This window comes from Elgaria multicarinata, chromosome 3 (genome assembly GCF_023053635.1).
Source record: "Elgaria multicarinata webbii isolate HBS135686 ecotype San Diego chromosome 3, rElgMul1.1.pri, whole genome shotgun sequence".
NCBI classification, from domain to species: Eukaryota; Metazoa; Chordata; class Lepidosauria; order Squamata; family Anguidae; genus Elgaria; species Elgaria multicarinata.
In genome coordinates this window covers 21,484,444-21,509,895 of record NC_086173.1, presented here as the reverse complement: position 1 = coordinate 21,509,895, position 25,452 = coordinate 21,484,444, and the positions used below count along the sequence as shown (strand labels likewise).

Sequence of the window (25,452 nt, the reverse complement as noted above, 5' to 3'; positions counted from 1 at the left end):
CTCTCTGAAGTGCTATTACTTGTTTTAGTTTGCAGGGAGTTTGTACAAAAGTCAAAGGGGATTTTTTTTTTTAAAGGCACACCCGTCTGCTGTCCAAAATGGTTTAGATCACTCTGCCACCTCCATTTTGCTGCATGGGTAGACCAGGCCTCAGAAGGGAGGCACTCTTCTTTGCAAGCCAGAAATTGTGGAGGGGCACAGCCCCTGGCCCTGATCTCCTTCTTCATAATGGACTTAATTTCTGCAATCTTTGTGAGTCATTTTCTTCTAATGAAACTATTTTCCAGGAAGATAAAAGAACATGACTTCCAACTCAGGCTGCCAAGGAATAGGGGGCGGGCAATCACGAATTCCAGGATTCTTTACTGCCAATGTTGAAATCCATGAGTCAGTCCTTCAAAAGTGGTGAAACAGGCTGAAAAGTTGGGGGTAGGGGAGATTACGTCGAAAGGCAGGCTGCGTTGCATTTTATTTATATTTTTCAGCTGAAGAGAACAACTTGTTTCATCCCTCCCATTTCGACATCTCCTATCCCTCTGCTCACAGGGTTGCCAAAGTCTCAGGGTCTGATCTGAGATTTCTGGATTTTCAGGTCTCCATGGCTGTCAAACCTCAGCATCAGTGGCGAGATGCAGCTTGGCTGAGTGCTCACTATTCGCTCTACTGCCTTGTCGGTCTGGTTCAGCTTTGGCCTGAGCCGCCAGGCTTAGCCCCTTGCATTGCCAGGAGCCGTCCCCTGCCATCATCAGATGCAATCTGCCACTGTCTCCCAGTCTCCTGGACCTGAGTCTCAGTGTTTGAGGTTCTGGAGAACTAGAGTGCTTCCAGACAAAGCTCTTATGGTGCTACTGCCCCCTTTTTATGATAGGTAGATGTTGCATTCATGCCCATTCAGTATGTGCACGAGTCGCTGGAACTACGCTGGACATGCCTCCACTCATTGAGATCTTGCCTCCAGATCTACACCAGGCAGGACAATCCTCGGATAACCGCCTCATTAACCCACTGTGGTTTGTCATGATGTAAGGACAGGTCCAATGGGAATAGGACCCTCTGAGGGCCAGTATTTTTTTTCCCTGAGGGTTAACTAGAAGTTATCTTGCCAAAAGTGTGATCTCAACTTTGGCTTTCCAGATAATGGTAGGGTGACCATATGGAAAGGAGGACAGGGCTCCTGTATCTTTAACAGTTGCATAGAAAAGAGAATTGCAGCAGGTGTCATTTGTATATATGGAAAACCTGGTGAAATTCCCTCTTCATCATAGCAGTTAAAGCTGTAGGAGCTATACTAGAGTGAGCAGAATTAAAAGAGGGCAGGGCACCTGCAGCTTTAACTGGTGTGATGAAGAGGAAATTTCACTAGGTTCCCCATATATACAAATGACACCTGCTGAACTTCTCTTTTCAATACAACTGTTAAAGATACAGGAGCCCTGTCCTCCTTTTCATATGGTCACCCTAAGATAATGGAGAATAAGCAGGATACACAAAGCAGTATTGGTATAATGGAATTCAACCACTAACATTGGTGAATCTGGACTTTCCTGAATTGGCATATGTAATTTTGTTAAATGTTATGGAAACCCCTCACAAGGCAGCTTAAAATAAAATTGTTAAAAGCAATGAATGTAACAGTGGAGTAAACAACACAGTAAAGCCAACATCACATAAAAATGTGTAGGAATCCAGCAATAAAACAAACAAACAAACAAAAAAACTTGGCAGAAGAGACAGTGTGGTGTAGTGGCTAGAGTGTCAGACTGGGAGTTGGGAGATCCGGGTTCTAGTCCCCACTCGGCCATGGAAACCCACTGGGTGACTTTGGGCCAGTCACAGACTCTCAGCCCAACCCACCTCACGGAGTTGTTGTGAGGATAAAGTGGAGAGGAGGAGAAGGATTATGTACGCCGCCTTGGGTTCCTTGCAGGAAAAAAAGGCAGGATATAAATGTAGGGTGACCCTATGAAAAGGAGGACAGGGCGCCTGTATCTTTAACAGTTGTATTGAAAAGCAAATTTCAGCAGGTGTTATTTGTATATATGGGGAACCTGGTGAAATTTCCTCTTCATCACATCAGTTAAAGCTGCAGGTGCCCTGCCCTCTTTTAAATCTAGTCACTCTAGTATAGCCCCTGCACTTTAACTGTTGTGATGAAGAAGGAATTTCACCAGGTTCTCCCTATATACAAATTACACCTGCTGAAATTCCTTTTTCTGTGCAACTGTTAAAGATACAGGAGCCCTGTCCTCCTTTTCATAGGGTCACCCTAATAAATGCAATAATAAAATAAAATAAAATATTTGGAGCCAAGCAAAGTTCTCAATGGAGGCAATTCTACAAATGTATGACCCTGGTAACTGCCAATTTTAGGGCCTAGGTAGGTTCCTTCGAGTGAATTATATTAATTTTATTACTTTAAAAAAAATTCTTCCCTTCCGTTGAGTTCAGGGCTCAACAACCTGGCGAGGTAGGCTAGCCTGAGGATGAGCCCATGATAACCCAGTGAACTTCATGCTGAATGAGGATTTGAACTCAAGTCTCCCCAATGGTACAGTCTAACACTTCTTCAATTTCCTCAATTTCCAGATGTGTTTGACTACAACACACATCACCCCCAAATTAATGTTGGCTGAGGATGATGGGAGTTCTAGACCAACGCATCTGGAAAGCGCCAGGATAGGGAGGGCTGATCGAGCCACTGACGTCACACTGAGTCCCAGCAGCTCAAATGCAAATGAATCAGTAATGGGTGGGGTTTCATTGACAACCCCCCCTTCCTCCTCCTCCACTCAAGCGCTCATTTTAAGTCCTCCCGCCAATTTCCTCGTCACTTTCCGGTCCTCTCTAGCCGTTCTCGTGGGTTGTGCCTACTTAGAATTAGGCCCCGCCCCCGGTCTCTTCGTAACGCCTCTCGTTCATCTGGCATTGTAGAGATAGAAATGCATTACGAACCTCAAACTTCCGGCAAAAAGTCGAACACCGCATTGGATGTAGTTTTTTTTTTTTGTACAGCCGAGATTCTATCTATTTTCTTAGCTCCGTGTTTCGATATGGGGGCCGCTCTATCCCTTGACTCCTTTATGTTGAGAGCCCTGTACACACCTCGTATTGGGAGCTAGAATGGTAAGCCAAACCGATGTTAGTTCGGAAGTGGCAATAAAGAATGCGACTGACTATAACTCTTCGCTGCTTTTTTTTTTAAAATAAAATCGGCGCGCACAGGTGAAGAAAGCCCTTTTAGCGCCTGATGTCATCAGCCGGGGCCGGAAGTTGTATTACTCCTTAGTGCGCATGTATTGTGCTTGCAATCCGGCAAGGCGAGGGCAGCTGCTGGTGCGATGATCCGGCTCGGGGTTCCGTCGTGGAGTCGGGGAGCTGCTTCGCGGGTGAGGGCGATGTCGGGGAAGGGCGAGGGGCGGAGGGAGAGGCCGAAAAGGGCAGGAGAAGTCTAGTGCAGCCTTGCCCAACCGGGCGCCCTCCAGATGTGTCAGACTACAACTCCCATGCTCCCTCAGCCACGGGGGATTATGGGAGTTGTAGTCCGACACATCTGGGCAAGGAGGAGCTAATGCATCATAACAAAGACCCCGGCTGCAGCGAACTCAGAGGCTGCCTCGTCCACAGTGGCTAATCCAGAGAATCTTTGGGAACCCACAAGCCGGGCACCAAGGTTTCCCTATTATCTATTTTGCTGCGTGGTTTTATCCTGGTTGTGCTTTTTATACTGTATTTTGTATTTGTGCTTTTAACCTGTTGGTTGTTTTATAATGGTTTTAATTTTTGTGAACCGCCCAGAGAGCTTCGACTATTGGGCGGTATAAAAATGTAATAAATAAATAAATAAATAAAACATGCCCTTAATCTTCCAAAGCCACTGACACTAGCATTGATTCCCCCCCCCCCCCCACATCTGACAACTGCAAGCAGGTTGCATAAGTTCAGTATGGGTCCTGTGAAGAAGTACTCTCTTTTGCCTGGCCTGAAGCTACTGATTGAATTATTATTATTATTCACAGTCAGTGATTGTGTCACAATGTAAGACTTTATTGACGGTGGGAAGAACAATAACGGAGCCAATAAAATCTGTTTAACATGAAAATACTGCTGCTACTTTAATCATAATATTTATGGTTAACATCAAAATACTATATTTAGTCATGATTTTTCATTTGCTTATTTAATAAATTTATATACTGCTTAGCATATTAAAATATATGTCTAAGTGGTTTGCAAAGATTAAAATATATCATAAATACAAAAACATTTATGTGACATGAGAGCGGAAGAATCTAGTTTATTGGATAGCACTAAAGTTTCCATAGGAAATGCACGTACCTCTGCTCTTGTCATGACAGACTGCTGCCATAGAGGTGCCTGTTTTGTTAGTAAGAGTAGAAGAAATTGCTGTGTTAAATCAGACCAATGCTCTCTGTAGTGCAGCAATTTGCTTTCACCAGCAGCCGGCCAGAGGCCCCTGGAAGTAGTAGAGCATCAAAGGTTGGCCATCCCCTGTGTTTATTTGCAGCACCTGGTACTTCAAGGTACATGTCTCCGTATATGGAGGCTTCATTTAGTTGGTGTAGCTACTATCTGCTTATAGACCTGTTTTCCATGAGTTTTTTGTTCAGTTCTTTTTCTAAGTTAGTAGCCATCACCACCCTATCTTGTCAATCCACTTCAGCCCTAAGTTGGATGAGTCAGAGCTCTGCATCTTAAGACACCTTCCCCAACCTGGTGCCCTCCAGATGTAGTGTAATACATGGTTCCCTAAACCCTGGCATATGACGATGGGATTGTAGTCCAACCTATGTGGAGGCTGTCAGGTTTGGGACAGGCTGGTCTAAAGCATTCTCAAAGGTCTGAAAACATTGGGGCAGGGCGGAGGGAACGACAAACTTTTCACAACTGAGGAAGGTGGTACGTTCTTGAAGCATGCCACGGAAAGCTATTTAAGGCAAGATCTTAACATTCTGAGCAAAAGTGTATACCAAAGCATAAACGCATGTTGTAGTTCATTATTTTTTTTAATATATGTCATCAATTAAATTTGCAAAGCAACATAAACCGAAAAGCAGGTCCTTCCCAAGGAGCTTACTGCCTGTGAGGGTCCATACTGAAGACTAGGGAAAGTTGGGGTTTGAGCTGAGACCTGAAAGGTAAGGGAGGTGGTAGCAAGTTGGTATTCTGTGTGCGCATGATAGTCTAGGCATAAGCAACAGTAACGAAGAACAAGCTGATATTGTTTCGCGGAGTTGTCTATTCGTTAGTCTATTTGTGTAAATGCAGTTTGTAAGGGATCGTCAGTTTCACTCCATTTCTATTTTCATTTCTGCCCCAAGCTTTTGTCTACGTTGTCAAACCAGTCAGGTTTTGTAGGCAACTCTGGCATTTCAGCGAGTGCGGTGGATGCAACTTCGCTAAGAGGTAAGTCCTTTTCCTGATTGTAGAGCATTCATGTGTTTATTTATTGTATTTATATTAGGGGTGTGCACGGACCCCCCCCGATCCACCCCGCGGGCCAATCCGAAAATTTTGGATCGGCCCACTCCGCTCCGCGCCGCCCACAGTCCGCTCCTCTTTGCCGCTGAGCTCTGGCTCCGAATCGGAGCTCCGCAGTGGAGAGGAGTGGCGCCAGGTAAGGCCCCCCTCCCTCCTCTCCCTTACCTGCAGAGACCAAGGGGGAGGTAAGGTAAGGGACCGCAGGTAAGGGAGAGGAGGGAGGGGGGTTTACCAGGCCCCGCCGCCGCCGCCCGTGCGGCAACGGTGGCAGAGCCCGGTAAGGGACCAAGGGGGAGGGGGGCCTTACCTGTGTCCGTCCACGGTCCCTCGGCTTCTTCAATTGAGCCCACGGCTCAATTGAAGAAGCCGAGGGACCGCGGACGGACTCAGGTAAGGGAGAGGAGGGGGGGGGTACCGGGCCCTGCCGCTGTCGCAGCATGGGTGACAGCGGCAGCAGCAGGGCCCGGTAAACCCCACTTACCTTTCTTGCGGAGCTCTGGATCGAGGCGAAGGATCTGCCTTCACCTTGATCCGCTCCGCTGGCCCCCCAATCCTCTTCGCCTCCGCCTTTAGGGTAGGCGAAGCTGCTCCGCTCCGCTCCTGCTTCTCCGGTTCCCTAATTTATATCCCTAATTTATATCCCGCTTTTCCTCCAAGATGCTCACGGAGGCGTACATGGTTTCACCTCCCCAAGTTCATATCCTCACAACAACCCTGGGGGTGGAGGGTAGGTTACAGTGACTAGCTCAAGGTCACTCAGTGAGCTTCATGGCTGAGTTGGGATTTGAACCTTGGTCACCCCACCTTTAGCTTGACACTCTAACCACAACACCACTGTTACATGTCTGGGGTTTTGATTTACTCGGGTCCCAGCCAAACCAGATTCAAGGATCGCCAAAATGAAACAGAGTCACAGATGCAGCAACAAATTGACAGTTTATTGCTTATCCACAAGTGATAAGTGGATGTAGAAAGAAATGCAAATATAGCTCACACATCCCTTCAGCCAATTGAAGCAGATGTTCATCACATCTGGCTGTGCTCTCAGGCCCCACGGCACACAGGGTATTGCCTCATGGACCTACAAATTCCCCCCAGCTGGCAATGCGCTTTTCCCCTTTGGAGCAAGACCAAATTAGTCTGGTCTTGATACCAGCTTATATAACTATCTCCCATATTCTAGAAGGTGCCCGAAAAATCACAGTCTGAGAGGTAAAATCATATTTGAAATAAATGTTTCTTCATGTCTAGTAAATCTGATGCTACGAACTAGTTATTTAAATATTTTTCCAGACTTGCTTTAAGATCTTTTATTGGATTTACTTTAATAGATTACTAGATAGACTTTTTAAGAGATTGGGGTTCAGTTTTTTTTTTTAAATAAATACCTGTTAAGCCACTTGTAGTGAGGAAGCAGTTTCTCCAAGAAAGAAAGCATTTATAAATCGGAGAAGAAGTGGTTTCTTGTTGTCAGTGTGCCACAGATTACTCAAATGCTTCTGTATGTGGCCTTGTGTAAATGAATATGGGCGGGTAGTTTTATGTACTTGCAAGTTTTATACATAATTCCAACTGAGACCTACCCCAACGTCACCAGTTCTTTTGCTTCCTTTTAGAAACCCCCCCTGAGGTGGTCTCCAGTGACCCCATTCTACGGAAATGCGACATTGCCATCCCCAAACACCTCACACCTGTCCAGGCGTGGGTGGAGTCCCTGAAACGTTACGATGCCAGTCGCGTGGGCTTGACGGACCTGCATCCTGATATGTTTGCAGTAATGCCTCGGTAAGGACTGAAATTCTGCTCTTGCCCCAAGCCCCTGTGATTGCAGACATGGCTGGAAATAAGCAATCTGTTCAGAAAAAATGACAGGTACATCATCATCTTACATGAAGCATTCAATGAACCAATAAGTGGAGGGCGAGGGGAAAGCAAAGTGGTGGTAGAAAAGGGATGGGATTTGCATCTCATTTTCATTTATTGCGTTTCTATATGGTCCAATAGCCAAAGCTTTCTGGGTAGTTCGCAAAGATTAAACCCTAAAAATACAATACGATAACATTATATAAAGCCAGTGTACATAAATATAATTTTAAACATTCAACAGTAAATCCCAAGACCCATTAAATATGTTATCATACGCTGTCAAAGATGTAGAGGAAAGTCTTAACTTTGTGCTGAAAAGATGACAATGCTGGCTCCAGGCGGGCCTCGCTGGGGAGAGCATTCCTTAATTCCTCAGCGGGGGATACCACTGAGAAGGCCTTCTCCCTTGTTCCCATCCTCCGAGCTTCTGTTGTTTTGGGTTAAAATGGGGTAAGGCATGTCATGCAGGAGTTTGAAGTTCTTAAAAATGACAGGCGGCATCTGCTGGTGAACACCTGGCAGTCCTAGGGACCAGGCTAGACCATAGGCATAAGAAGACTGAACTATGCCTCAAATTTGGCTGCATTTACAGAAGTCTGAGTTTCTCAGTTATTTCTTACGAGCCATGTTTCTAGGGGGTACAAACCGAAATCCTCTTGACTACACGGCTTGGAATCTTAAGGCGCACCTCACCTGACATGTACCTAACCATACATTATGTTCAGTATCTAAGGTCCTTCTCCAGGTTCCTCCTCTGAGGGATGTTCAGAAGGTGACTACAAGGGAGGGCCTTCTCAGTGGTGGCCCCGCATCTGTGGAAGGAGCCACCCAACAAGGCCCACCTTGTACCGACAGTGGTTTTCTTTCCAGCACCAGTTAAGGACCTCTCTCTTTTCTCAGGCATTTGGTAGCTTATGATGAGATTTTAAGCGGTCCTGGATCTGTCCTATGGTTACGATTGACTGTTCGAAGTTGTTTTTAGATATATGTTGTCTTCATATATATTGTTTGTGTGTTATGTAAATGGTTTTAAAACTTTGTATACTGTATTCTAATGTTTTTCATATTTGTAAACTGCCCTGAGAGCCTTGGCTATGAAGTATTGAAATGCAATAAATAATAATAATAAAAATACCCTAGAACAGGCCTGTAATAACCTCCCTTCTCTCTAGGACCTGGTTTACTTCAGATAAAGGGGAGGTTTCCACCACCAATATAATAATTTTGCATTTAAATTCCAAACCATTTTGACCCCCATTTCTTTTTCTCTCAATAGTTTATGTTGTGTTGTCCGTTTCCCAAGTCACTTGCTAACTGTTGCTTATTTATTTATTACGTTTATATACCGCGCCATAGCCGAAGCTCTCCGGGTGGTTTATAAAGGTTAAAAACAGTGAACATCATTGGTGTGTGTTTTTTCCTCAGCATTGATATTCTACACATGGTGGCCATCTGGCAGAAAAACTATAAGAGAATTGTAAGTATTAGGATATGGATCGCAATGGTCTTGGAGGCACCAGGCTATTGCCTGGGCTGCCTAGTCAGAGTGGGACAGGCCATGGGCCTTTGAGCCAGGCCACGGAAGGAGACGTCCACAAGGAGGGAACTGCCCACATTCCCAGGGCAGAATTCTAGTGCAGACCTGGAAAATTTTGGAAAGTGTATTTTTCTCCCACCCTAAATAAAGCACAATTTCTATTAAAAACAATCACATTCTGTGCCAAGCAGTGACCTTGGGGCGGGAAATTTCCCATGGACATTTTTCCAGTGCTTTATTTTTCCAGGGAAAAAAAATCTGTTTCGTAAGTTCATTAGTAACAGTGAATGGATGCCAATTGCACATACAATATTAGGCAAGCTTGGCCATTTCAAAGCTGTAATCAATGTTTTCCAGGTGATTATCCCTGGCATACCTATATGTCATTGAAATCAATACATGTCTCAGTATGAAATGGAACTCATAAGTAGTGACAGCAGAACCGAAGGTGCCCCCACAGCCTCAGTGGCAGAGAGTTGAACCTTGTTGAAATAGACGAGGTTGTCAGCATATCATGGACAATTTTGGGAGTTGCTAAAATTATTTAGTTAATTTATTCCCAGCCAACCATGCTGATTAGAGGATGCTGGGAGTAGTAGTCCATCACATCTGGAAGTCACCAGGTTAGGGAATGTTGAATTAATGTCCATACGGACTAGAAACTTGGTGGGTTTTCTTTTTTTAGGGACAAGTCTCTCAGGAAGCTGTATTATGCACCGAATATCACATTCTACTTACTCAGTGATGCTGTGGAATTGCAGCATGCGCACACAGCCTAACCCTATTGTCAGGCTCCCTCCCTACAGTGTGTGTGCTGCTTTCCCTGGAAATCTCTCCTCCCCAGACCCATCTTCCCCAGTCTGCCTTGTGCACGTGTACTATGTGGGTTGTGGGGATTTGATGCAAGACTAGCTCCAGGTTTGAGGGGTCTTTCAGGAAAGGCCACTGGGGGAAGGGGGTCACTATTTAAATTTCCCAGTATGCCCTGAAATGACTACCTCCTAACATGCGATTTGTTAGACTCCAAAGCATTGTGGGAAATTTAACATGGCGGTTCATAGCCACTGGGTGCTGAGGCCTGTCTTGAATGCCTACGACATTGGAATCGGAAATAATCCTGGTGCAGCCATACCAAAAACCTTCTTACTCTTCTATGAATCTATATCGGCCGTGTGGTACTGGGTATAGAATTCAGCTTGCTGAGAATCTCAGCTGCAATTTTTTTTAGCCCTTATGTGGCTGCAAATATGTGCTTACAAGTGTGTTGGAAATGCTGGCTGAAATTTCCTACTGAGGTAGTTGTGCTGATCTTTGGAATCATGGGGGCTAGAAATATGAATACAATTTCAGTCCTTACCAGGACATAACTGCAAAAACGCTGCTGCTTCTGGCTGTTGAGATGTTTTGAAATAATGCAGGCAGCAGCATAAAAGGGGATTTGGAGGGAGGGTTTTTTGCTCCTATACTGCCCTGCCCCACCCCTGCATGCACACACACACACACACACACACTATCTTGAACCATACACATCTACTCCCTACTTTTTGATTAAAAAACACAAAGACTTTTTACTGGTTCCTTAGAAAGGGAATCTCAGCGGAAGATTATGCACACACATGAAATGCACATACTGATCCCAGTTTCCATGACCTTGTCCTGGGAGCAGAATTTGAAAATTGCGTGGTATAATAATGCATGCCACATTAGGTATAGTTTGCAGATCAATGGGATTTGGGCCTGTACGCTTAATCCTGGCTGGTGAAATTCCAGATTTTGACATGAGGTTGAAAGGAGGTAGGCAATGTGAGGAAAAAACAGTCTAGTAGAAGTCTTGCAGGGAAATTTTGGGACAGAAACTTCATATGGGAAGGTAAGGCATTGATACACAGTCGTGTGAAAAAGAAAGTACACCCTCTTGGAATTGCATGATTTTACATATCAGGACATAATAACAATCATCTGTTCCTTAGCAGGTCTAAAAATTAGGTAAATACAACCTCAGATGAACAACAACACATGACATATTACACCGTGTCATGATTTATTTAACAGAAATAAAGCCAAAATGGAGAAGCCATGTGTGAATAAGTAAGTACACCCTTACTGCTTCCATAGGAATTAAGATGCTAAGTAGCAGGCAGGTGCTGCTAATCAAATGCCCATGATTAATTGATCATCAGCAAGTATGACCACCTCTATAAAAGTCGAAGTTTTTTTCAGTTTGCTGGTCTGGAGCATTCAGGTGTGTGTTAACACAATGCCAAGGAGGAAAGACATCAGCAATGATCTTAGAGAAGCAATTGCTGCTGCCCTTCAATCTGGGAAGGGTTATAAGGCCATTTCCAAACAATTTAAAGTCCATCATTCTACAGTGAGAAAGATGATTCAAAAGTGGAAAACATTCAAGACAGTTGCCAATCTTCCCAGGAGAGGACGTCCCAGCAAAATCACCCCAAGGTCAGACCGTGCAATGCTGAGAAATTGCAAAAAACCCAAGAGTTTCATCTCAGACTCTGTAGGCCTCAGTGAGCATGTTAAATGTTAAAGTTCATGGCAGTACAATTAGAAAAAGACTGAACAAGTATGGTTTGTTTGCAAGGGTTGCCAGGAGAAAGCCTCTTCTCTCTAAAAAAGAACGTGGCAGCACAGCTTAGGTTTGCAAAGTTGCATCTGAACAAACCACAAGACTTCTGTAATGATGTCCTTTGGACAGACGAGACCAAAGTGGAGAAGTTTGGCCATAATGCACAGCGCCACGTTTGGTGAAAACCCAACACAGCATATCAGCACAAACACCCCATACCAATTGTCAAGCACGGTGGTGGAGGGATGATGATTTGGGCTTGTTTTGCAGCCACAGGACCTGAGAACCTTGCAGTCATTGAGTCGACCATGAACTCCTCTGTAAACCAAAATATTCTAGAGTCAAATGTGAGGCCATCTATCTGACAGCTAAAGCTTGGCCGAAATTGGGTCATGCAACCGGACAATGATCCCAAGCATACCAGCAAATCTACAACAGAATGGCTGAAAAAGAAAAGAATCAAGGTGTTGCAATGGCCCAGTCAAAGTCCAGACCTCAACCCAATTGGAATGCTGTGTCGGAACCTTAAGACAGCTGTGCATAAACAAATGCCCTCAAACCTCAATGAATGAAGCCAAGTTGTAAAGAAGAGTGGGCCAAAATTCCCCCACAACGATGTGAGAGACTGATAAAGTCATACAGAAAACGATTACTTCAACTTATTGCTGCTAAAGGTGGTTCTACAAGCTATTGAATCATAAGGTGTACTTACTTTTTCACACATGGCTTCTCCATTTTGGCTTTATTTCTGTTAAATAAATCATGACACGGTGTAATATGTCATGTGTTGTTGTTCATCTGAGGTTGTATTTACCTAATTTTTAGACCTGCTAAGGAACAGATGATTGTTATTATGTCCTGATATGTAAAATCATACAATTCCAAGAGGGTGTATTTTCTTTTTCACACGACTGTAAGAAGAGTACTTGCTCTCCGAAGAGTAGAGAAGTCAATACCCTGAGTCAGTTTGTGTGCCCCGGGAAGCCTCTGGTGGCTCAAATTTTACCTCAGCCATGAATTTCATTAGCCAAGTCATTCAGCTTCAGCCCCACCCTCACAATCTAGGGATAATAATATTGAGTTGTTTTGTAAGGATTCCTGAGGTAAAGTCTGTGAAGCTCGTTGAATTTGTGCTTGGCACATGTTGTTCTGACGTAACCTGATGTTTCAGAGTTATGCCAAGACAAAGACGCGCGCAGAGGTGCGTGGCGGAGGCAAGAAGCCCTGGATGCAGAAGGGCAGCGGACGGGCCCGACATGGCAGCACCCGGTCACCTTTGTGGCGTGGCGGTGAGTGCTTTGCTCTCTTGACTCTTCCTGCTTTTTAAAGTGGAGTGGTATGTTAATTTCATAAGCCTTGAGGACATCTGTGGCACATTTTGTGTTTCAGGGTGCAGGAACTTTAAGTGTTGCTATGAGTTTTCTTTCAACAGAACCCAGTCACTGATCTTATTTATTTATTATATTTATTACATTTTTATACCGCCCAATAGCCAAAGCTCTCGGGGCGGTTCACAAAAATTAAAACCATGAAGAGCATAAAAACAACGAACAATTTAAAAACACAAATACAAAATACAATATAAAAAGCACGACCGGGATAAAACCACACAGCAAAAATTGATATAGGTTAAAATATGAGATTAAAACAGGAAAGTTCAAATTTAAGTGAAATTAGGTGTTAAAATATTGAGAAAATAAAAAGGTCTTCAACTGGCGATGGAAGGAAAACAATGTAGGCGCCAAACGAACTTCTCTGGGGAGCTCGTTCCACAGCGGAGAAGGCCCTCCTCCTAGTAGCCACCTGCCTCACTTCCTTTGGCAGGGGCTCACGGAGAAGGACCCCTGTGGGTGATCTTAAGGTCCGGGCAGGCACGTATGGAAGGAGGCGTTCCTTCTAGTAACCTGGCCCCAAACCGTTTAGGGCTTTGAATGCATAATCCAGTATGCAGCCAAGATAACAGTGTGGTGTAGTAGTTAGAGTGTTGGACTAGGAGACTCTGGAGACCCAGGTAATAGTCCCCAGTTGGCCATGAAGCTCACTGGGTGACTTTGGACCAGTCACTCATTCAGCCTAAACTACCACAAGGGGTTGTTTTGAGTATAAAAATGGAGAGGAGAAAGATCATGTATGCCGCATTATTTATTGCAAATAAATAAACGCTTGTTCCAGCTGACGTCCCTTTGACTTCTCTTTCTCCAGGTTGGTGTGAGGAAGGCATCCCACAATGGGTTAACTCCCCCTATCGCCCAGGAAAAGCAGGGACTCACATGACTGAGTTTTAAGCCCTCTATTGGTCTGAAGCTCCTCCTAGCCAGTTCGTCCCTGCTTTTCGCCCAGGACAGAGCTACTTCTCATCTCCTCCTATCTCAAGCCTATACTTATCTCTATTTCTAACACTTTTTAAACTTCTTACCTCTTTGACTTTCTTCTCTTACCAAAAACAAACAAACAAACAAAAACCCTTTTCTGCTTCTTTTTCTCTGCTGCTTGCCTATCATTCTCTATGACCCCTCCGGCAAAGAAAACCATTTCGAAGCCTCAAAAGAAAAAGAAAACAACGACTCTCAGGAAGCCATCAGCAGACAAAAGGATGACCTGCCAGAAAGGTCAAGGAGATAACCAGTTTGCCGGCTTAGGCTGCCTACTGAGTCTTCCAGCCGCAGAGGATCAAAGAGATCACCAGCCCGGAGGCCAAGGCCCCTCGCTGAGTCTCTTACACACCAGGAACGGTGCGATCCCGGCCTCAAAAGATGCGGCTGAGACTGAGGGAGTCGGGGGCTCAGCACGCCACCCTCTCCACTCAGAACAAGAGGAGGAAGCAACGGAGCAGCTGGATGCTCCAACAGCATCAAGGGTGAGATCAAATCCATTCTTTCTCCCCCACGTGGATGTTTCCCGCCAAACAAAGCGGGCGGCCATTTTGAGTTGCAGTTTTGATTCCAACTTGCAAAGGGAAGCCCCTCCTCCTTCCACCTCCTCCATTGCTCAGCCACAGAATAATGAGATAGCCCCAACGCCTATCCTAAGCGTGGCTCAAATAGATAAATCTGTTTTAGCACAGATCACTAAGGCAGTACTGGATAATCTGTCTGACCATTTGTTAGACAAGCAAACCTTGAGATCAAGCCGTTCTGCAAAACGCACCAGAGGCTTGCACACTTCTGAGTCTTCCTCCTCTCCTCCTCCACAATTAGAAAACAAAAATAAAAACAATGATAAAACAAAAAACAAAAATAAGGCTTTCAGGTCAAAACAGCCCAATTCTTCCCATAGTCTGCACTCATCAGCAGGCTCTGGGGACGACTCTCCAGACCCACACTCCATAGCCAAAGGTTGCTCTAACAAATCCAAGACCCCCTTGGCTGAGCCCCACCATGACAGTGATTCCTCCATAATGTCACTGCAGGAGTTCTTTTCAGAAGGAGAGGTGGGTGGATGGTCAGACATAGAAATTACAGACCATATCTCGGCTGATCGATTCTTTAACAAAGAGGATTTTTTACCTTTATTGTCCAAAGCAATTGTCTCTCTAGCTAGTGAGCCAGTACAACCCGACAAACAGCAATCTTTATCTAGAGGGGCAGCGATGTTTCCAGAACCCAAGCCAACCACCAGAGAGGTACCTTTTCCCAATTCCTTTCCCAATTCCTCCAAGAAGGTTACCAGATCTACCCTAGCTAGGTGGTTAAAAGCATGTATTTTTTCGGCCTATGAGGCCTCATGCCTCCCCAAGCCATTAGGAGTCACAGCTCACTCCACTAGAGCAGCAGCCACATCAGCTGCCTTAAGTACTAATGCCCCTCTGGCAGAAATCTGCAAGGCGGCCACCTGGACAAGTCCTAATTCCTTCATAAGACATTACAAAATAGACACATATGCCTCAGCGGATGCCTCCTTTGGCAGGAGAGTCCTCCAGCAGGTTGTAGGACTACAATAGACTCGGCTTAAGATTTTCCCACCCAGATAAGGGTTTTTTAGCTTTTGCATATCCCATTGCATATCCCTCACACCAACCTGGAGAACGGAACATTGGTACTTACCGAGAAGGTTCCTTCTGGGTTGGTGTGCGGAAGGCATCCCAACCACACCCTGAAACACCACCGAGTCTATCAGGCCACTTGTCTCTGCATTTAGCCGGCCAGACCTTTTCCTAAGGATCCTCAAAGTTTGTACTCTCAGATTGATTTCTAAGTACTTACTAATAAGTTATCTGTTCCTCTGTGGTTCTTCCTTATCTATGATACAAAGAGATGCTTCCTTTCTCAATTTCTGAGCTTTAGTCATGGACGGAACTGGCTAGGAGGAGCTTCAGACCAATAGAGGGCTTAAAACTCAGTCACGTGAGTCCCTGCTTTTCCTGGGCGATAGGGGGAGTTAACCCATTGTGGGATGCCTTCCGCACACCAACCCAGAAGGAACCCTCTCGGTAAGTACCAATGTTCCGTTCTGTTCCTCTCTCCCTCCTAGGTGGCGTGGCCCACGGCCCCCGTGGCCCCACTAGCTACTTCTACATGCTCCCCATGAAAATTCGGATCCTGGGCCTCAAGGTGGCCCTGACAACCAAACTGACACAGGTACGGCAGCTGCGTCTCTGTGCGAATGCAGGCGGTTCTGACCAGAGTCTTGGGTGAGCTTCCGCTCCTCGCAGCATCGACTCGTGGCTGGTTTGGCAAAGCTTGGGAACCGGTCTCCGCATGTGGAGGCTCCATTTACGGTCTAGCCGCAATAATGATTCTTGGCGTTTATGCAGCGGTTTTGGTGTTCAAATCACTCTGTGTATGTGATCACAGTAAACCTTGCAACAGCCCCGTCCATTTGGGGACCTGAAGCTGAGAGAACGTGGACGTTTTCTTAGAATCATAGAGCTGTGGGTGGGTGGGTGCTCGTAGGCAAAGCCCCTGTTCAGGGCAGAAAACCTTGAAGCAGAGCATCCCCAGCAGAAGAGCTCTAGGAAGGGGAGCCCTCACCACCACCAGCTAATTAGTTCCATTGTCAAGCTGCTCGTACTGTTAAGACATTTCTCCTAACATTCAACCGAAATCTCCCCTTCTGTAACTTAAGTCCATGAGATCCACTAGTCCTGCCCTCTGGGAGCCAGCAGAGAACATGGCTTTGACCTCTCTTGCATGGCAGCCCCTCAGTATTTGTAGACCGTTGCTGTGTCCACCCCGTCTTCTCTTCAGGCTACACAAAGCCTAGTTCAGTCAGCCCTCATAGTTCTCCATACCACTCATAGGAGTTGCAGTCCCCCATGCCTGGAGGGTGCCTGGTTGGGGATGATGGGAGTTGCAGTCCCACACACCTGGAGGGTGCCTGGTTGGGCATGATGGCAGTTGCAGTCCCCCATGCCTGGAGGGTGCCTGGTTGGGGATGATGAGAGTTGCAGTCCTTCACGCCTGCAGGGTGCCTGGTTGGGGATGATGGGAATTGGAATCCCATGCACCCGGAGGGTGTCAGGTTGGGAAGGCTGCCTTACAGAATCCTGAATTGGAAAATCTTGACTTCTACTTGTTTGTTTAATTCTTTAAAAGGGGGAAGGTACTGCTTACGGTACTTCTGGGAGGGCTTGCAGGCTGCGCCTGCAAAGCTCTTGTTCCCTTCGTGGCTCTGTATCCCTGTACCAGGGCCAACTTCCACTTCTGCTATTATGCCATCGCTCTTTGCAATTTTAAATGTTACAATTCCAAATAAAGCCTGTATCGTGGGTAAGTTTCCAGGAAGCAAGCAAGAAAGTGGTGATTGTGAGATTTGTATGTGGAATTGGAGGTTTCACAATGTAACGTGTGTTTGTGTTTGGGGAAAATACATGAAGGCCTGGTTAAAGAGGCAAAGGGCCAGAGAGTAGTCAGACCAGGGGACTAGAAGTGGGGGAGGGGCAGCAAAGGGAGGTAGAGCAAAACGTGGGATGAAGGAGGGTGCCAGACAACTTAAAAGGCCAGTTGTTTGACAGTCTGGGTGGAGGTTGTAGGAAAACACATTTACTGCACAGAAGTCTCTGCCGCTGTTGCTGGAGTCAGTGGATCTCCTGTCCCTCTCGGCTGTGAGGAATTGTTTCAGCACTCTCCCTGGAAAATGGGAGTCATGCAACCCCTTTTGATGCTTTGTTGATGTGTGGACTTGATTCAGCTTTTAAGGGTGCAATCCTATGCATGTTTAGACAGTAAAAAAAGTCCTATAACTGTGCATTCCCCATACAGCTGTTTAAACTTGCATAGGATTGCACGATTAATCTCTGTAGAAACATCTTTGGCTAGGGTTGCTAATAGTTTACACAGTTTAGTGTAGATTTCTCCAACCAGTGCCCATGTTGGCTGGACATGATTGGATTTGTAATCCAACTCACCTAAAGGGCACGAAACTGAGGGGGTTGGTTTGATGCATGCCTTCCTCACACTAGCCCAGCTGTGCTGTTACTCGGGATTGACAAAGATAGCTGCTGCTAATTCAAATCATAGAATCATAGAATAGCAGAGTTGGAAGGGGCCTACAAGGCCATCGAGTCCAACCCCCTGCTCAATGCAGGAATCCACCCTAAAGCATCCCTGACAGATGGTTGTCCAGCTGCCTCTTGAATGACTCTAGTGTGGGAGCGCCCACAACCTCCCTAGGTAACTGATTCCATCGTCGCACTGCTCTAACAGTCAGGAAGTTTTTCCTGATGTCCAGCTGGAATCTGGCTTCTTTTAACTTGAGCCTGTTATTCCGTGTCCTGCACTCTGGGAGGATTGAGAAGAGATCTTGGCCCTCCTCTGTGTGACAACCTTTTAAGTATTTGAAGAGTGCTATCATGTCTCCCCTCAATCTTCTCTTCTCCAGGCTAAACATGCCCAGTTCTTTCAGTCTCTCTTCATAGGGCTTTGTTTCTAGACCTCTGATCATCCTGGTTGCCCTCTTCGGAACACGCTCCAGCTTGTCTGCGTCCTTCTTGAATTGTGTAGCCCAGAACTGGACGCAATACTCTAGATGAGGCCTAACCAGGGCCGAATAGAGAGGAACCAGTACCTCACGTGATTTGGAAGCTATACTTCTATTAATGCAGCCCAAAATAGCATTTGCCTTTCTTGCAGCCATATCGCACTGTTGGCTCATATTCAGCTTGTGATCTACAACAATTCCAAGATCCTTCTCGTTTGTAGTATTGCTGAGCCAAGTGTACCCCATCTTGTAACTGTGCCTTTGGTTTCTATTCCCTAAATGTAGAACTTGGCATTTATCCCTATTAAATTTAATTCTGTTGTTTTCAGCCCAGCGCTCCAGCCTATCAAGATCACTTTGAAGTTTGTTTCTGTCTTCCAGGGTATTAGCTATCCCACCCAATTTGGTGTCATCTGCAAATTTGATCAGCGTTCCCTGCACCTCCTCGTCCAAATCATTAATAAAAATGTTGAAGAGCACTGAGCCCAGGACTGAGCCCTGCGGCACCCCACTCGTTGCCTCTCCCCAGTTTGAGAAGGTTCCATTGATAAGTACTCTTTGAGTCCGATTCTGTAGCCAGCTGTGGATCCACCTAATAGTTGTTCCATCTAGCCCACTTTTAGCTAGTTTGTTAATCAGAATGTCATGTGGTACTTTGTCAAAAGCTTTGCTGAAGTCAAGATATATGACATCCACAGCATTCCCACAGTCCACAAGGGAGGTTATCCTATCAAAAAATGAGATCAAATTAGTCTGACAGGATTTGTTCCTGACAAATCCATGTTGGCTTCTAGTAATCACTGCATTGATTTCAAGGTGTTTACAGATTGACTTCTTTATAATCTGCTCCAGAATTTTCCCAGGGATGGATGTCAGACTGACTGGTCTGTAGTTCCCAGGTTCCTCCTTTTTGCCCTTTTTGAAGATAGGGACAACGTTAGCCCACCTCCAGTCGTCCGGCACCTCACCCGTCTTCCATGATTTTGCAAAGATAATAGACAAAGGTTCTGAGAGTTCTTCTGCTAGCTCCTTCATTACTCTAGGATGCAGTTCATTGGGCCCTGGAGATTTAAACTCATTCAAGGAAATTAGGTGTTCTTTGACCATTTGTTTATCAATCTCAAACTGCAATCCTGCCCCCTCAACTTCTGCTTCACTTTTTCCAGGGGGGTCATAGACCCGCTTATGGGAGAAGACTGAGGCAAAGTAGGAATTGAGCATTTCAGCCTTTTCTTTGTCGTCTGTTATCAATTTGCCATCCTCATTAAGCAGTTGAACCACCATTACTTTCCTCTGTCTTTTACTACTCACGTATCTGAAGAAAGCCTTTTTATTGCTTTTAGCATCCCTCGCTAATCTCAGCTCATTCACAGCTTTAGCCTTCCTGACGCCATTTCGGCACTTCTGCGCCACTTGTCTGTACTCTTCTTTTGTAGCCTGGCCTTCCTTCCACTTCCTATATGTATCCTTTTTTGTTTTCAGGTCATCTCTAAGCTTTTTGTGGAGCCACATTGGTTTCCTCTGTTGTCTTCTATCTTTTCTCCTTGTTGGAATTGTTTGTAACTGTGCCTTTAAAATTTCATTTTTTAAATACTCCCACCCATCCTGCACTCCTTTTCTCATTAGGCTCCCTTGCCACGGGACCTTACTTATTATAGTTCTGAGTTTATTAAAATCAGCTTTCCTAAAATCCAGAGTACGTGTATGGCTACGCTCGACTTTTGTCTCCTTCATAATCAAGAATTCAAGTATGACGTGGTCACTTTCCCCCAGAGTTCCCGTAACTGCCACTTTATCCACTAAGTCATCCCTATTGGTCAATAACAAGTCAAGGATTGCTGACTTTCTAGTTTCTGTAGGAGAAAGTTATCACCCATACATGTCAGGAATTTCTGGGAAGGGCCGCTTTTGGCAGTAATGGTCTCCCAACAGATATCAGGGTAATTGAAGTCCCCCATCACTACTACATCACACTTCCTTGAAACACTGGCAATTTGTTTCTCAAAAGTTTCGTCCTTGTCTTCTCCTTGATTGGGTGGTCGGTAGTAGACCCCGATTATCATATTCTTTTTATTCCTAGCCCCATTTATTTTAATCCAGACGCTCTCGACGGGGCTCCCAGTCTCATCCGCCTGTATTTCTGTGCATGGATAGGTATTTTTAACATATAGTGCAACTCCACCTCCCTTTCTATTTCTTCTGTTCTTTTTGAACAAGTTATATCCTTCAAATTGGTTTCCTCTGTTGTCTTCTATCTTTTCTCCTTGTTGGAATTGTTTGTAACTGTGCCTTTAAAATTTCATTTTTTAAATACTCCCACCCATCCTGCACTCCTTTTCTCATTAGGCTCCCTTACTTATTATAGTTCTGAGTTTATTAAAATCAGCTTTCCTAAAATCCAGAGTACGTGTATGGAGGTGCTTAATTGTGGGTTGCACGTCACAATTCTGGCAGGGCGGCTTATGACCTCTTCCCCTCTTTTGCTTTTCTTTATATTTAAAACTAGGGATGTGCTCCGCTTCTCCTCGAACCGGAGAAGCAGGAGTGGAGCGGGGGGCTTCGCATACCCTTAAGGCGGAGGCGAAGAGAGTCAGGGGGGCTGCGGATCGAGGCGAAGAGGATCGCCTCAATCCGGAGCTTCACCTGAAGGTAAGTGGGGGGGAGGGGGACTAATCTGGCGCTGCCGGCGCCGCCATCCATGCGACGGCGGCACCACCAGGTAAGGGAGGAGGGACGCTTACCTTCCTCCGTCGCCGGCTTCAATTGAGGCCCCGGTTGAAGCCGGAAGTGAAGGCCGAGGCCTCTTCCGGCTTCAACCGGGGCCTCAATTGAAGCCCGCGATAGAGGAAGGTAAGGGGGCCGGGGCGGGGGCCTGGCCTACCTGGCGCCGCTGGCGCTGCCATCCATGCAACGGCGCCAGCGCCAGGTAAGGGAGCAGGGAGGAGGGACGCTTACCTTCCTCCGTCGCCGGCGTCAATTGAGGCCCTGGTTGAAGCTGGAAGTGAAGGCCGAGGCCTCTTCTGGCTTCAACCGGGGCCTCAATTGAAGCTGGCGACGGAGGAAAGTAAGGGGGCGGGGTGGGTGGGTGGTTTCTCTTGCGCCGGCGCTGCCACCGCCGTCCATATAGTGACGGCAGTGAAGCCAGATCTCGCTCCGCAGAGTGGAGCGGGAGACGGGCGGAGCGGCGCGAAGAGGATCAGGCCCGATCCGTATTTTCCAGATCGGGCCACGAAGCAGATTGGGGGGGTCCGTGCACGCCCCTATTTAAAACCTGCTTGCGTTTCAAACGCCCCTGGCTGCAATAGTGCAGCAGCAGAGTTCTGGAAGTGCAGATCAAGCCCTGGGTTAAAACCCAGAGTTGTTTCTTCCTCAGCAACCCAGAGTTCTGTTTTTGCACATCCTGGAGAACAACCTGGGGGTATTCCAGCGGAAGTAGGTGGATGGTCAGGAGCCAGCTGGCTCACTTCTACGCATTCCCAAACGACCCACAATTTGATCATCATGGGTTGGTTGTTGTGTGCGTGCATTGTCTCTGTGATTAGCATTGATTCCCAAGGACATCAGGCAGTGGTTCTTTCCAGAGCGAACCTGGGACTCTCTCTACACAAAACATGTGCTTCGCCACTGGGCTATTGCTGGCACACCCAAGGAAACTGAGCAGAGATTTAAAAGGAAAGAGTCACATTGCTGCAAGTAGGTGGTCTTGGGTGTCAACGGGGAAGTAGCCAAATGAACAGGCCCCCCTGGCTTCTGTGGAGTGGATCATTCTGTTGCATCTCTGTTTGTTTCCTCCTCCTGCAGGATGATCTCCACATCGTAGACTCTCTAGAGATACCGACCTCAGACCCCCAGTATCTTATGGATCTGGCCCGCTACAGGCACTGGGGAGCGTCAGTGCTGATTGTGGATGTGTGAGTTTGCGTCAGCGTCTGGTTGGGGATCTCCCTGCATGCCCAAGAATGTGGCAAGTGCTGCAATGCCTTTTATATCCATAGCAGACAAGTTGAGACAGAGAGGGTTCATTCAGAGTGGGAAGTTAGAAAATCACTGGTCTGGGTCATAAGGTACAAACCTTCCAGCCCATGTGCAAGGCGTCTGTTGGTTAATGTATACAAGAGAAATGGGATTGCCTTCAGCCCCTTGCCTTATGACCGAAACTGTGGGTATTTGCAGAGGAGCTTTGAAGGTGTGTGATTTGGCTGGGACAGGCTCAAACCACATCAGATGTTACCTTTCCTGTGTTAGGATATGTTTCTTCCCAAAATGGTCCACATTTTCACCATGTATTTTATGACTTAATCCATTTGGGGGGGGGGAGTATTTTGAGGTACTTTTAGGCTTAAATGCCCCAGAGTTGCTTTGAAAGATTTCTGCTTCTTGTATAGGTGTACAAAAATCAGTCTGACCCTTTATGGCTGGGGCACAATTGCCTTATGCACTTGGCATTGAATTGGTGAATGGTCCTGAAGCCTGACGGGCATTTGCTGACCCTGGTTTTATTTGTGTGCCTATTGGGGTAGGTGCAGAGCCCTCTTCGCTTAGTAGTGTTCGTGCAAGTCCTCTTCATCCTGGAACAACAGAGTCCTGCAGTGCTAAAGTTGAACAAATCTGTCATGGAATAAGCTCTTGTGTATGTGACAAAGCAGGCTGTTGTCTACAGTTACTCTGTTAAGGTGCCGCAAGTCCCTTTGCTGCCTTGTTGCCAAGGAATAACACGGCCAGCTCTTGAGAACCCTCACACCCTTGGTGAGGTTTCTAAATCTAAGCTGGTTCTTCTTAAAAAAACTTGAGTCCCTTTACTAATGAAATGTGGCGTGGGTCCTAAGTGCTGCCTCTCTACTGCAGGCACCACTAGGGATGGGAGAGAGCTGGAGCACCTGGTACACGGGGTCTCCATCGTCACTGCACACCATCCAACCCAAATGGAGGGTAATGGCTAGTATTCTGCACCCAGGACTTCATCCTGCAAAAGATCCCTAATTCCCTCTCCCCCCCTTTTTTCTGGCTTCTAGGAATGAGATACCTGAGAACATCAAGTCTGCAGCAAGTGGCCTTAAAACCATCACAGTCCTGCCAGTCATAGGTGAATGAAGGGTAAGGGAGGGTGGGTGGGGTGACTTCCTGCATGCTGAGGGTAGAGATGTGAAGGCCTGGGAAAAAACCAGAAAATTTTGGAGGGGGGTGGGGAATCACCCACCCACCCCCATTTTCCCCCAAGCCTTTTTTTTGTCGTCGTCCCCGAAAAATTGAAAATTATGAAGAAAAAATGGATTATGGAATGTTTTATTTTAGCATGCTGAATAGAATGTTTAAGACAAGGTGTTCAAATATTTACTGATCCAAATGATTTTTAAAAACTTTGTGCAGTATCAGATTATTACAATTTCTGTGCACCGAGGACAAGCAAGTCCTAGGTTGCAAACTGAGAGTACAACTCTCAGATGCAAGAGCAAGATGCATTTCTGCCTCTAGGGGGCAGCACTGCCATGGAAGCAGAGACTGAAACTGATAGTGAAAGCTATAGCTCAGAAAACAAATCTGATTAGATTTCATGCATATTCATTGAATCTTTTCTCGTTTCTTTTTATGGGAATGAATGCTTTATGTCTGCTTGACACTGTGGAAGACTAGCGGAGACATACATAATTTTCTTTATTACTAACGTTGATGGTTTCCTCTGCGTTTTTTTAATCGTTTTTTGCCTGCTTCTCATAAACTGGCAAAATCAAAGAGGTTCCTTACAGTTCAGGAGCTTGTAGTTCCATTTGTTATTAAAAAAAAAAAAGTAAAAATGTAAAAAAGTATATTCAATTTGTAATAATTGTTTAAATATGCTGTACTTTTAATATACCAAATGTAATAATTTTATGCCAAACCAACGTGTACATGATTACAGTTTATGTTCCTAAAGTAACAAAGTGACTTTCAATCTGTAAAAAGTGCTAATATTGGGGGGAAATTCAAGTTTTTTGAAAATTTCCGTGTCCCCCCCCCCCTTCCCCAGGAAAAAACGTGTTTTTCTCATGGCTTCAAAATTCCCAGAAATTTTACATCCCCTTCTCAAGCTTTCCAAGCAGTGGAGCAATTCCCATCTCAAGAATGATGAAGGGAACATCCTGGTCCTGGTCCACCCCTCGGTATTACCTACTTTCGCCTGCAGGAGTGGGGGAACTGATCCCCGGCTTCTCCAGGTAGCTCTAGGAATGAATTCTGCCTGAGACTTGGAGAGCAGCTGCCAGTCAGTGTTGACAGTACTTGGCTAGCTGGGCCAAGGGTCTGACTTGGGATAAAGGCTGCTTCCTCTGTTCCTAAGGCTGGACCACTCCCACCCTTTCTGCCTTCTGCACTACACTTGGCATCAGGCCTCCCTGTTTAGCATCCCACTTGCCATGGGAACGTGTTGGAAAACGTGCTGTTGTTGCCCTTTGTCTACAAGTCCAGATTGCCTTGTCAGTTTGGCTTGACCCCGTGTCTGTCCTTTCATCCACAGGTCTGAATGTGCACAGCATGCTGAAGTATGAGACACTCGTGCTCACCCTGGATACCGTCTCGTTCCTGGAAAAGAAACTGCTGTGGCATGACTCACGATACAGCTCGCTCTACTCTCTCCGGTTGCCCTACAGTGACTTCCCGTAGCCTTTGTGGCAAAGATGGACTGAACAGCTCTGCATAGTGGCAGCTGCGAGCTATGTGTTGCCTCCCACTCCGTCCACCCAAAGAAGTGTCATGTTTTTCCAATATTCAATTAAAGATAACTTGACTGTCAGAAACCTAGCAGCAGTGTAAAGATTTAACATAGAGTAATAGATTTACAACAACAAAAACTGAAAGACAAATGCCTGGGAAAATAGGAAGGTTTTCAATTGGTGCTTTAAAAGACCACAGTGTAGGTGCCAGGTGAGCCTCTCTGCGGAGCTCATTCCACCACCAGGGTGCCACAGCAGAAAAGGCCCTGTTCTTAGTAGCCACCTATCTCACTTCCTTTGATAGAAGCTCCCGGTGAAGCACCACTGAAGATGATATTAGGGTCTGGGCAGGTATGAATGGG

At 45.9% G+C, this 25,452-nt stretch overlaps 1 protein-coding gene across 1 annotated transcript; it reads left to right on the top strand.

The window, feature by feature from the left end:
• Positions 1-3,292: 3,292 nt before the first annotated feature.
• MRPL4 (mitochondrial ribosomal protein L4) lies at positions 3,293-25,178 on the top strand. The gene is made up of 9 exons (XM_063123104.1): positions 3,293-3,386; positions 5,340-5,424; positions 7,116-7,284; positions 8,791-8,842; positions 12,658-12,775; positions 15,957-16,063; positions 22,206-22,315; positions 23,417-23,487; positions 24,895-25,178. The coding sequence occupies exons 1-9, from the start codon at positions 3,339-3,341 to the stop codon at positions 25,038-25,040; spliced, it is 906 nt and encodes a 301-aa protein (XP_062979174.1). The 5' UTR covers positions 3,293-3,338; the 3' UTR covers positions 25,041-25,178.
• Positions 25,179-25,452: the final 274 nt, after the last annotated feature.